The 12,987-nt window shown below is 46.2% G+C and overlaps 1 protein-coding gene across 1 annotated transcript; it reads left to right on the top strand.

Annotated features, from left to right (window-relative positions):
- Positions 1 to 4,009: 4,009 nt before the first annotated feature.
- LAG3 (lymphocyte activating 3) lies at positions 4,010 to 12,569 on the top strand. The gene is made up of 8 exons (XM_019548658.1): positions 4,010 to 4,295; positions 4,551 to 4,725; positions 4,946 to 5,172; positions 5,514 to 5,771; positions 6,044 to 6,328; positions 6,707 to 6,997; positions 7,209 to 7,327; positions 11,895 to 12,569. Exons 1-8 carry the CDS (start codon positions 4,241 to 4,243, stop codon positions 12,003 to 12,005), a joined length of 1,521 nt encoding a protein of 506 aa, XP_019404203.1. The 5' UTR covers positions 4,010 to 4,240; the 3' UTR covers positions 12,006 to 12,569.
- Positions 12,570 to 12,987: the final 418 nt, after the last annotated feature.

Below are 12,987 nucleotides of genomic sequence, written 5' to 3'. Positions count from 1 at the left end.
ACCATTGGGTGAAATTCCTTCCTGACCCCAAATTTATAGCAATCAGGAGTGGCGATGTGTAGGGGGTCCATGGGGGTGCACATGCACCCCCTGAGAGTGCTGGTGCACCCCGACAGGCTGCGCTCCCTACTTAGGTGATGGGCAGGCATGCAGGCAGGAGTACCAGTGCCCCCCCTGCAAGCACCAGCCAGGGAGTGGGAGTGCCAAGATGAAGCGTTGTGGCCCCTTCCGGGAGCAGTGCGGCTGCTTCCCAGTCGGTGTGATTGGCCAGGGGGACACCCCTTCTTCCTCTGGTTGGTGAAATCGGCCAACTGGCCATGAGGGGGATTCCCCCTCAGTTGTTGACTAGTTGCTGGGGTGGGGCATGTGCCCCCCTGACTAAGGTGGCACCAGTCGCCCATATCAATCAGTCTGACCCTGAGCAGGGAGGCAGGACCCTCTGTCTAGGAATCTCCAGGTTGAAGTCCCAGCAGGAGCAACCCTGCATGTATGCCTCTTATGAACACCTCCCTAAAGAACCAGAATGAGGGTCTAATAACTTGGATCATTATGTCTTGAAGCTGTCTCTTTGTGGTGAGTACTGGATATGAGGAGCTAGTTCCATGAAAAAATATAGATATGCTTTTAACAACAGGGTGGGTGTCATATTCAGAGGTGCAAGACAACACAGCAAGAAAGAGGAACCAATATGGCTGTAAGAACTTTGGCAAAAATTGTGCTTTCAGTTACAGTTCTTCATGCCCACTGACTTCAGTGAGTGTGGAAGGATAGAAGTGTGATTAAAATATAATATAAAGCATAATTCCCATAACTATTTTTAAATATGTAGAATTTTTAAAAGACGTTTTACCTATGTAACTTAAAGGTTTCATTAAATGACTTTTAAAAAATTTTGTCGGCCTCACTTAAAAACCTCTCTACTCTTTTCTCTTTAGGCTCTAGTTCAGCAAAGCACTTATGTAGGTGTTTAATGAGACTTATGCATTTGTTTACATTTAACACATTCTTAAGTCCCATTAAAGTGTTTTGCTGAACTGGGGCCTGAATTTCCATAGGCACTGTATTTTTGGGGAGTGAAGATGAGGGGTGAGGTGCTGCTTATTTCTCTTTTTGCTCTGCAAAAGCCTTGCTTGGTGGCTCTGTGCATACTCCTTCATTCCTCTGTTACTGCAGTATCTCAAAAGGATGCTTTATAGTGGTTGAGGTCGGTATAGGAATAAATAGGTGAATGCACTATACAGACTGTCAGGCCAGCAGCATAACTCAGGAAGAGCAACTGGGGCAGCAGCCCTGGGCTCTGTCTTTTGGTTGGAGGAGGGAGGGGAGCACAAAACTAGTCATGACTACAGTGGAGGCTGATAATGCTGCTGTAGTCAGTACCACAGCAACCAACACTGACCTGTCACATGGCTGCCCAGCTACACCTCTGTTAATCAGGCTAGATGATCCAATGGTCTCTCTTACCCTTGAATCTGTGAAAAGGATCACTTGTTTTTTTGGTTTAATTGTTCTCAAATTGTGAGGGCTTTTTGAATTCTAGTTTGTATATAAGGTAAAGGGTCTTAAATCCCATTTCCCCAGCTTTTTAAAGGGCCACAGCTAAAATGGAATTAAGCAGGGATGGACAATAGAGACACTAATCTCAGGCATCAGTTTTTGAGGGAGTGAAGAATGGTAGCCACTACCATTTCCAGTCTAGGCACCAATGCAGCCCAGGGTGCTGAAACTGCCAGACTCTGCTAGATAATTTTTGCAGAAGTCCAAACTTGGTCATGGTAGTGGCATGTTATGGTGAGAACACAAATTGGATATATGTTGTATTATAAATATGCCAATAGATAGAAAAGATAATGCCTTTAAGTGTCCTGCTATGGAGAAGTCTAAAACCTGGGCAGTTAGTGCCCAAGACAGATGTGTCACTCTCTCATGATTTAGGTTTCTGCCTTGCAGCTCCCTACTATTTTAATCTTAGCCTGCCCCTGGCTCCCCACAGCTCTTCCAATATACTACACGCCTCACTTTCAGCTCCTCCCAGTCCTGACCTGCCTTTATGCACTGCCCTGCTGATGTACCTCAGTGATGACTTTATGCCAGTCATTGTTTGTGCCTGTGGGGTCTTAGCTGGGAGATGACGAAGATGCCATTCAATGGAGTCAGCATTTAAAATGGGTCATTACAGAAAAACGTTAAAGGAATCTTTTCTAAAGATAGAGGTTCACGCTGAGTAAAATAGTGCCATCAGAACCTTAATTTCACAACACACCAGCTCAGCAAAAATAACCCCTCAACCATAAACATCCCCTTGTGCAGCAGTGGCCGTGTCACTGTTTGCAGTGGCCCCAGCCCCTGGAGCCTCTGGTGTTATTTTCCCAAGGAGTGGCAGAAAGACTTGAGCTTGTCCTTGTTTTTTCATTTGAAAATAACATTTCCAAAGTTCAAGTGGGAGCTAACATCCTGGTCAGTTTGGCAAGAGTGAGAAGCATGATGGTGGGGAGAGGTGAGAAAAGACAATGGATGTGGATGGAGAGCAGCATCCATAATGTATTCCTGGAATGCGGCCAGGGAGAAGGACAGGATAGATGGGGCCTGAGCGTGACTCTCAAGTGTCTCCTGGCTGTGGTGCAGACCTCCTCCCCTTTTTTTTTCACCTTCACCCACACGCTCATGACATCCCCCTGTTGCTGACTCAGTGGAAAGGAAAATCTGTACCCTCTGCCTGGACTGTGGACACCACAGATGGTTTTTATTAAACAAGAGGAAAAACACCTGCTACTTTTAACAGTAAAAAGTTCTCCTCCCTCCCTCTGTCTCGCACACTTTCATGGGCTTCGCAGAATTTGACACCAGAAGGGACCAGTAGATCATGCTGTCTGACTTCCTATAGATCGCAGGCCATTTCCCGCATATGCCTGTATATGGAGCCCAGTGTCATGTGCCACAAGCAGAAATCAGGCAAAGCCAGGTGCTGGCAAATGCCCAAGGCCCTTCCAATGGCACTCCTCTAAGTGGTTAGGGGCGACTGCCCAGACAGTTCCCTGCACGTTCTCTTTGTCTTTGCATCTCTCTTCCTGCCTTTCTATTTGCTCAGCTGAGGTAGAGAGAGGAAAAGAGCAAGCTCTCAACAGAGCAGTTGTGCCCCTCTGCTGTTTTGCCCTCTCTCACCTCTGGGAAAGGCCCCACCTCACCAGTGGAGAATATGTGTGTGCATGGCCTGAAAGGGTACAGAAGTTTGACAGCAGTCACAGGGAAGGGGTAATGAGTGATTAAGTTAAGTCAGTGCGTACTGGAAAGTGTGAGCCACAGAGTGGCTTTCTATGCAGCCCCTAAAACACCGTGACTTTTTTTTGTAGACAGTATTTTATAGTGAGCTCCTCTCCAGCCTCCTCCTTCACCCCCACTGATCATCTCTCTTCTACTGAGTACCAGGCATGCAGATCTGTTAGTTGCATTTGTTCTGGTTCGGGATTATATTATTTCCTGTTCCCGTCTCTCAGTTCCTGTGGATTATTTTACTTTCCAACCTGGCATCCGCAGCTCTATTTATTTATTGTTGCCTATGAGTTGGAGAAAGAGGAGGGGGGAAAAACAAAACAAAGCAGAGCAAAGCAAAATATAAATTTGTAACATAAAAGAACAAGAACATAAATGGAAAGAAGAACAAGACCCTTTGAAAAGAATAAAGCAATTAATTAAGAGAAACAGTGAGAGGCGGAAAGATCAAACCAAAAAAGGTAAAAGATGAAAGAAAAACATGAAGGGTACTTGCTGGGAAGTGTCTTCTACACATTTTCCACTGTCTACATAGAAGCGAAACAGTGAAGAAAAAAAACAAAGACCCGAAGAGTTTCCACTAAAAGATGCTTAGAACATGAACTTTGACTTCTGCCTCCTCTCTCTCTCTCTCTTGCTCTATCTGCATCTATTTCTTCACGTGCCTCAGTCTGAAGCTAGGTTTTTGGCCGTGACGCATCTTCTCAGTGCTATGAGGAAATTAGCTGCCCATCTGCAATATAAGGGCACAAGGGGAAAGGCTTTGATCAGAGAGAGAGAGAGAGGACAAACAGGAATGAGAGAGAGAACAAGCCAATGAGGAATAAAGCCCTACTGATCCCAGCCCTGGTTCATAACCCTACTCTTTTGTTTATCTGTGGCTTGTTTTCATTCATCTCTGGAAACTTTGGACCTGCTCTGGCACTGAACTGAGTGAAGACACAGTCCTTCTTGCCTCTTGGATGCCGCCATGACACTGATATTCCTTCCACTGTCTCTTGCCCTTACGCTGCTGGTAACCAAGGGTAAGTGGACTAAGGTGTTTGAGGGTGGAGAGGGGTTGCAGTAGGGGTGTTTAGGAATTAATTTGTCCACAGGATTCTAGAAAATTAGATCTGAACCCTTGTTACCTCCCTCATCTTCCAGTGGGTCTCAAATTTTCTCCCTAACCGTCCCTCCCTTCAGTTCCTCCATGCCACTGGGCAGGACTCACTTGTCTCAGGAAGAGAATTCATCACTCTGTTTCTAACCCCACTTTCTCCGCATTTCTCATCTTTTAGCAGCCAAGAGTGTGTTCCCCAGAGCAGCAGAAGAGTGGAGGTGGGAGCAGAGGGTATGGGCTGAAGAGGGTGGCTTGGCTGTGCTCCCCTGTCACCTCAGTCCTCAAGAGCTGAAGAATAGCTGGAAGATGCTGTATCACAAGACTGCAGTCCGCTGGGAGCGGCATGGAGGAAGGTATTGTAGAATAACAGTGGGCAGCGGGACCTGTGCCCTCTCTGGACCCATGCTTGCTCAGTCTCTGCTGCCCTTCTTCACCTTTTCCCCATTCTTTCTTCTTTCACATGTACTGCTTGATTCCCGTCCCCCTGCTCTGTTGTGTTCTGCCTCTATCCCTTGACCTCTTCCCTTACCCTTACTCTGAGTACTCACTCACTTCCCTGGCCCACATACCTAGAGCCCACAAGGAGACACACATGGTGCTGGAGGTGGAGTACAGTGGTGTCCTAAAGACGGCCCGATCCATGATACCTCGAGCCATGGTCCAGAATGCCGACCTCCGCCACGGGGACTTCTCCCTTCGGATTGAGCCACTGCAGAGGGATGATGTAGGGGAGTATGAGGCATTGGTGAGATACGGCACAGCGACCCTACATTGCCAGGTGGCGCTGGGTGTGGTGAAAGGTAGGAGAAGATGGAGCCCAATGGGGGGCCCAGGGAGCAGCCAAGTCCATGGGTTAGGTCTGAAAGAAGGAGCTATGTGGGGTGCCCAGGGCTGGAACGGCTGCTAGTCAGAAAATGAGAAGCAGCCTTTTGAGGTTGTGGGGCTTCCTCTATCACTTTCTCATGCACAGAGCCCTCCACACACAGAGACATCTGAGAGAGAAACACAGGAAACTTGGGTTCTGACAGATGATCTTGCCCGCTAATACTCATCAGAGAGGGGTGGAGAGCTCCCGGAAGGGGAATAGCTTCAGGACTTAGCTATGGCATTAATTTTTCTTTCTTCCCTTTTTCCTCCCTAGTGACTGTCAATATCCCTGGCCTTGTGGTGGAAACAGAGACTTTTTGGCTACACTGTAACTCCAGTCATCCAGGCAAACCTGTGGGAGTTCAGTGGTTCCACAATGACAGCCTTGTCCCCATCTCTGGCAGATTTGTCTCCCTCAGTGGGGCTCTGTCTATCTACAGGCCGACTATGAGTGACATGGGGCCATGGCGCTGCAACCTTGCCTACTCAGATGGCACAAATGTTTCTGCCACATACAACCTGCAAATTTTAGGTAAGCCCAGCATCCACCTTGCTTGTCTACTTCCCCTGGCCTCAGTTGGTAGGCTGTCCCTCTGCTGAAGTTGCTCCCCTTTCACAATATCTTTTTTTTCCATCTTCCCCCTTATCTGGAGTAGCCCCCTCATCTCTTTTTGCTTCCATCCCTACTACCTGGGCCTGGGTCATCTGTCTTCTTCCTTCTGTGGAGCTGGCAGCATCTTCTGCTGTGGCATCTCAGGTGACCTGCACCACCTAATACTGTAGGACATTCTTGGTTCTTTTCAGGTTTCTCTGGACCAGCCTCTTCTGTTGTCTATGCAGCAGCAGGCTCTTCCGCAAACTTACCCTGCACTCTGAACCACAATCCCAGTGCCTCTGGCATCCAAGGAGTGAAAGCCCGCTGGAGCAATCTCACAGGAGGATATCTGGGAGACTGGGGTACTTCCAGGAATGGAGACTTCACTCTCCATGTCCCTGAGGTGGGACCTGGTGATGCAGGACAGTATCGTTGTGATGTCTCTATCCGCAGCACAACGATCACTAAGGAGGTGACTTTGGCCATTATTATGGGTGAGTAGAAGGATCCAGAGAATAAGAAGGAGCACCTCCACCCAGGGATGTTTGCTGACCTGAAGAAAAATCTTGCATATTCAGTGTGGTACCCTGGAGCTGCTTGAGGCCTTTCAATTCTTCCCATAGGAAGAAACCCTGGGTCGCTACTCAATATGTCTAGAAAGCAGTTTTCTTCTGTACAGAATTCCTTGTCACAGGGAGGTTTTCCTGTGGTGATAAAGTAGGAAAAGGAGAGGGGAAAGAAGGAGGAAATGAGAGAAGGTCTGAGAGAAAAAAAGAAGGAAGCTGGCAAGGAAGGAAGGAGGAGGCAAAGGGGTGAAGCTGGCAGAAGCCCTGCTGTCTTTGTTGATCACATTCTTTTCTCCCTCTTCAAAGTCACCCCAAGCATCAAAGGTCCAGTGGCTGAGGGCTCCCATCTGATGCTCATCTGCAGCCTCACCCATCCTCAAGGGCACGAGCACTTTCAGTGGAGGCACATAGACTCTGCTTACAGCAACAGGAACTCAGCTGAGGCTACTTCCAGAGATCTGGGGACTCAGAGCTTCCTCTTGGGCTCCACCCTGGAACTACCCCGAGTATCACAGAAGGATACAGGCACCTGGGAGTGCAGTGTCCATGGCCCAGAAGGAAGACTGGGAGCAGTGGAGTATGGGCTGGAGATTACAGGTATTGTCTTCCCTGTGGCCCCCCTTCCCCCATCCCCTTGCCCATCCTACACCATCCTGCACTGATCATGTTTTAATCTAGTGCCAATCCCTCACCTCTGCTCCCCGCCTCTTCTCCCCCACTTGTCCTGTTTCCTTTCCCATGTCAGCCACCTCTGGACAGTCCCATCCTTGTCCCACTCCCCCTTTCTAACTGTTGCATCTCCTCACAGATGTCCAGGTCTCTGGGCCTCCTCCCATCCTGGGTAGACAGGTCACTCTTGGACTCCTTCTCTTCATCTTCCTCCTGCTTATGGCCTGCACCTTGGTTTTGGCCCTGTGGAACCGAAGGGTGAGTCTCCCTATCTTTACCTTTTGGTCCATCTCCCAAGCCAATCTTTTTTCTCCTTGCGTATCTCCCAGGATCCAGAACTAGCAGTGAGGTGTCAAAAGTGTGGTTGGCAGGAGAATGAATGCAGGAGAATTAGGATGAATGAGGGAGAGGTTTGCCAAGCTTGCCAGCTGAGCATGGGGTTGGTGTTACTGCATGGTAAGGGAATTACACTGAGTTATCTGCCAGCTGTGTCATGTTGCATGTACAAGGAACACAGAGACTGCCAGACTAGTTCAGCCCAGTGGTACATCCAGCCCAGTGCCCTGTCTTTGGCAATGGCCAGAAACTCGTGTGAAGAGTTATGGAATAGCCTTCCTACAGAGAAAGTTTCTTTCTAATGCCTTTTACTTACTTACTGGGTTGTCCCCTACAGGATGAGTGTTTGTATCCTATTCAAGCTTTTGTGAGTGCTCTTCTGTTTTCCTTTCCATTTTCATAATTCCTTCAGATGTAAAAATGTGCATGTCCTCATGTTCCATATAGATGTTCAATACTTTTTGACACCTGGCTAGCCCCTGGACTCTGTGGTCTCCTGGGGCAGTTTCACAAGTGTATGAAATATGTAGAAAGCATTTCCTTTGGTCAGTTTTAAATCTGCTGTCTTTCATCGTCAGTGGCTATCATCTTGTCCTTGTAATTATGTAAATGGTGCTCCTTTGCATCCTGACTTTGCATCTCAAACCTCATCAGGATTTTTCATACCACCAGGATAACCCTTCCAATTCCTCTTGTCTCTAAACAGCACAGTCTGAGGTTTTTTTAGATAGAAGCCTTTCAAAATATCTTATTTCCATCCCACCATCTTTTCCTGCATTAACTAGCTCAAATTATGTTTATTGCCTGCATGTTGTGTCACTTCCTTGTTCATCCCCTTTGGCAGGAAATGTAAACATTTCAAAAATCTCCTAAGTTTCATTTCAAAAGTGACTTGCTCACTTTATATTTCACCAAAAGTCAAGGGGCCTTAAATTCCTAAAACCCAAAGCTGCTGCTGAAAGTAGATTGGGTTCCTAAGTACAGCTAATTGAAAACTGGATTCTCAGCTAAACAAAATGTTTCACAAAAACGAGGCTGTTCTTAGGAAATATTGACTTTTGTTTAAAAAACCCTCACTCAAAGCCCCATACTTGGATTTGAAAATGTTACCATTGTGTCTCCTGACAGCTAACATTCAGATACCTCATGTCCTCATTCTCTCTCTGGCCTATGCTTCCACAGCTTGACTCTCTCTCAGTATGCAACAGATCATAAAACTAGCTCAATGCTGTATGGAAGCTCAATCATAGTGCATCATATGTGATGTGATAATGTCAGAGAGGCTGGCCCACAAAGGAGAATGGGGGCACAAAACAGCTAAACTGCTCCCTCTATGAGCCACCACAGCAGCATGTACACATTTTTGGATTTGGGCAAATTTTTAGCTTGGATGTTGCTCCCTTTTACCTGGGACTTCCCTCCCATTTAGCTACCTTCAAGGCTACCCTTTCACTTGTTATGATCCTTCTGGAGGTCACACCCTCAAAATGAGACTGAGATACTAGTTTCAACTAGTGTATTGCAAAATGAGTGACACTTGGTAAGCAGCTGATCAGAACTGTGAGAACAGTGAATCTAGGGAATGATTCTCATGAGTGTACTGAGAAGGCTCTGAGGTCTGCAAAATCTGCCTTTCCATGAGAGGCTTAAGAAGCTCTATTCTACTTAGCTTATCTGCTAAAGGTGAAGAGGTGATGTGATCACAATCTGTAAGCATCAATTTGGGGAGAAAATGTCAGATAGTAAAGGGTTCTTTACTTAAGCTGACAAATGCAACAAAATCCAGTGAGTGGAAGTTGAAGCTAGACAAAAACAAGCTACAAAGAATGCGCACAATTTTCACAATGAAGGTAATAAACAACTGGTACAATTTGCCCAGGGACAGGGTGGAGTCTTGGAATTGAGACAGCCACCCTTTCTAAAAGATATACACCCATTCCAGCAGAAGTCACAGGCTTGGTGCAGAAATTCCTGTGGATTTTTTATGGCCCCTTTAAGGAACATACCAGACCAGATTATAATAACGGCCCTTTCTGGCCTTAAAATCTCTGACAGGAGCTACACAAAGTATAACTATAATTTATAAGAACACAGAAATGGGTATTGCTGTGTCATGAAGTCAGTCCTCTGCTATCACAGGTACAGTGTCAAATATTCCTTTTAATAACCGGACGTGTTTCCATCTTGAAACTGGTTAGGTGTCTTGCTCCAGCTACTGGCAGGCTGTTCCTAAACCCTGCTGCTCCCATGATTAGCAGACTTCTCATTTCTAGCCTAAATTAATTCATGGTCCATTTATACTGCTCTGGTAATGTGCCAGCATTGTCCAGTAGCTTCTTAGTTTCATAGTTGTTAGGGGCTAGAAGGGACCTTACAGATAATCAGATCCAGCCCCCCTGCACTTGGGCAGGAAAGACCGCTAGGATCAAACAACCCTAGCAAGGTGGGCATCAAGACATCTCATGAAGATCACTGGAGTGGGTGACTGTACCACTTCTTGGGGGAGCCTGTTCCAAACCCTGGCACTTAAGTACAGTCCTTCTCTTGCAGGGATGCTTAATTGGATGATGTTTTTAATGACAACAGTCATGTCCCTTCTTGGGCTCCATTTTGCTCAGTTAAACATGCCAAGATCTTTCAGTTGCCTCTCAAAAGATGGTCTCTCCATTTTTTTGATCACCCCAGCAGTTCTTGTCTGTACCTGTACCAGTTTGAATTCGTCTTTCTTGCACATGGGTGATCAGCATTGTGTCCTGGATTCCACATAACACCTCAGCACTATCATGTACAATGGTATTACTACTTTCTTATCTCTAATAGGAATACCTTATCTAAACCATCATTTGACACATTTCCCTTTTTCATGAGGGAAATCACACTGGTGACTCATAGTCATACTGTTATCAACGTAATACACTCAGGTCTTCCTCCTCTTCTATTGTTTTCAACCATTGAACCTACATTGTATAGCAGGAATTCTTGTCATTGGTTCCTAAGTGTATGGCCTTGCACATCCTATTTCTATGAAGCCAGTTCCCTAACTCAGCTAGTTACCTTATGTGATATTTTTATCCTCCTCCACATAAGTAATCCCTCCCAAATTGCACCATACTCAAATTCCATAAGCATACTTTTTGTGCTAAAGTCATTAACAGAAACTATTATATAATATCAACTGTTCCCAGAACTGACCTTGAGGAACGCCTCTACTAACCTCTCTCTAGTTAGATAGCTCCTCTTTAAGCAGAATTTTCTGCCATCTCCCAGCTCCTTTTGTAATTTACAGTTCTGTAGTAATCCTTATTTTCTCTAGCTTACCTACACATTCTCACACAGCACTGCATCAAAGGCTTTATTGACATCCAGTTAGATAATATTTATCACATTTCGCTTGTCTAAAGAACCAATTACCAAAGAAACATATCAAGCTAGTCTGGCATAATCTGTCTTCAATAAACCTATGTTGCCTTTTATTCCACTTTCCATTCCCCTTCAGGTCTTTAGTTATGCTTTACTTCAAAATCTTTTCTCAACCATGGCATATTATTGAGGTCAATACATACTACTGAGACAATACTTGTAGTTGCCTGGATCACTTCCCCCTCCCTCCACCCCCCTTAAATATAGGCGCTTTGTTTCCTATTCTCCAGTCAAACCCTACTGCATAAAGCATAACATCAATCCAGTGTGTCCTAGAGGAAAGTGAATGGGACAGGAGGGTATGACTCCTAAATTCTATTCTCAACTCTAGGAATAGATTAAAGACAAATCATGTAAAGCAAAAGAACTGGGTGTCAGGACTCCTTATTCCTGGCCGGAAGAAAGAAGGGTGTAGTGGGTTACAGCAGGCAGTAATGGACTGAAGACTTCCTGAGTGCATCCAGACGAGTGCACATGTGTGGTATGTGGGGTTGCAGACCCATCTGCAGCGCCACACACTACACATGAAGGTGTTCCCCACACTGAAGGGTTTTTTGACCCCAGGGAGAGCTTGTGGTCAAAAAAACCCCACGCCTAAAAAAAGTGGGGCAGTGTACATGGCAGCAGCATGCATTCTGGCTGCCAGCCAGGCTCCCTGCTGCAGGATTCCCATGGTTGCAGCTCCTGGAGGCCCCCAGAACCCCAGGTAAGCCTGCTGGGGACAGCACAGTTGCTGCCCCCAGCCTCCCTTACACCACCTGGCATAATGTGCCATGCACCCAGGGTAATGTGCCACACACCTTGGGCCGCTGCTGTTTGTCCCAGGGGAAATGCACATTCCTGTTCACGGGGAAGTGCCCCAGTGTCATTTTTTGTTATGATCTGGGCCTTTGAGTGATGTGGCCTGAGGTGGATGCCCAGAGGTCCACAGCTAACTAGACCAAGGCATAAGTTGTGAACATCATGTTGGGGCTGGTGAGAGTTGATGTTGGGTGTGGGGGTTTGAGACAGAATGGGCTCCAGCTCCCCTCCACTGTGTCCATGACATTTAATTTTTTTTCCCTTCCAGGTACGCTCCCCCCACTTCCCGGCACTGGAGAGGGAAATTCCTGCTCCCATACCACGAAATGGAGGAAAGGATGGAGGCCAGGAAGGGAAGATCCAGCAGACAGAGTGCTGATGTAAGAGAAGATGCAAGGCCCCATCTCCATTACTTTGATCCACTTTCACTGGAGGCCAGAGAGCCTGGGATGGGCATCATGCACACATGTTGAGAGGCCAGAAGCCACATGAACACAGAAAGACATTAGGGGGCCAGGTGGCTCTTGAGGTATGTGGGAGCCATATGCCAGAGGAGCAAACATGTGGCTGCAATAATGTGGGGGGATGGGTGTAAAGGCTTTTGGACTTTCCTGTTGGAGATGAAGAAATCCAGGATTTGTAGCCTACTTCACTTTCCTTCAAACCTCCCTCACTCCTTCATTCTTGCTCACTAGCTTAGGGTGGCCCATGAATTCTCTCTCAGCCTCTTTCCTTCTTTGGTGTGATGCAAAAGGTGCTAGCAGGTGAAGAGACTGGAAGAAACCTGGCACCCCATTGCCCAGCAGATGTTTCACTCATTGCTGCCTACTTGCCTTTCTCTGTTCCCCTTGTGCCCTGCTCCTGCCCTCGTTTATTGGCTGAGAGGCTCCTTCTGCCAGAAGTGTTTCATATTTTGTGTTTATTTTATTTTATTAGGACTCAAATAAAATACTATGTAATAATAATAATACTAATAATACTATTAATAATAATAATAATAATAATAATAATAATAATCCGGAAACCTTTTGGTCTTTTGTGCATTTGTGTTGAAATGTGCCTGTTGAAGATATTGTTTGCATCTGTTTATCTTTTTGAAGTAGTTTCCAAGAAATTTGCCTTTTGTGCGTTTTGTTTTCATTTTTGCTTTATTGACGTCACTTAGTTTCTAGCCTTTCAGAAGAGGAAACATGATGGCAGTAGAGAAGGAAGATTAACAAATTCTGTCTATCCCCTTTGCTGTCTTCCAGTCTCTCTCTCTCTTCCTCCGTTTTCCACAATTTGTGCTGTTGACCCTTTTTTCTTTTCTTCTGTCCCCTCACCATCTTGGCTGAAGTACAAGCCCAAAAATCCTAACCATT

The sequence above is a fragment of the Crocodylus porosus genome, unplaced genomic scaffold (genome assembly GCF_001723895.1).
Source record: "Crocodylus porosus isolate Cpor-Errol unplaced genomic scaffold, CroPor_comp1, whole genome shotgun sequence".
Lineage (NCBI taxonomy): Eukaryota > Metazoa > Chordata > Crocodylia > Crocodylidae > Crocodylus > Crocodylus porosus.
The sequence above is the reverse complement of the archived record's forward strand: the minus strand, read 5'-3'. Positions and strand labels throughout refer to the sequence as shown.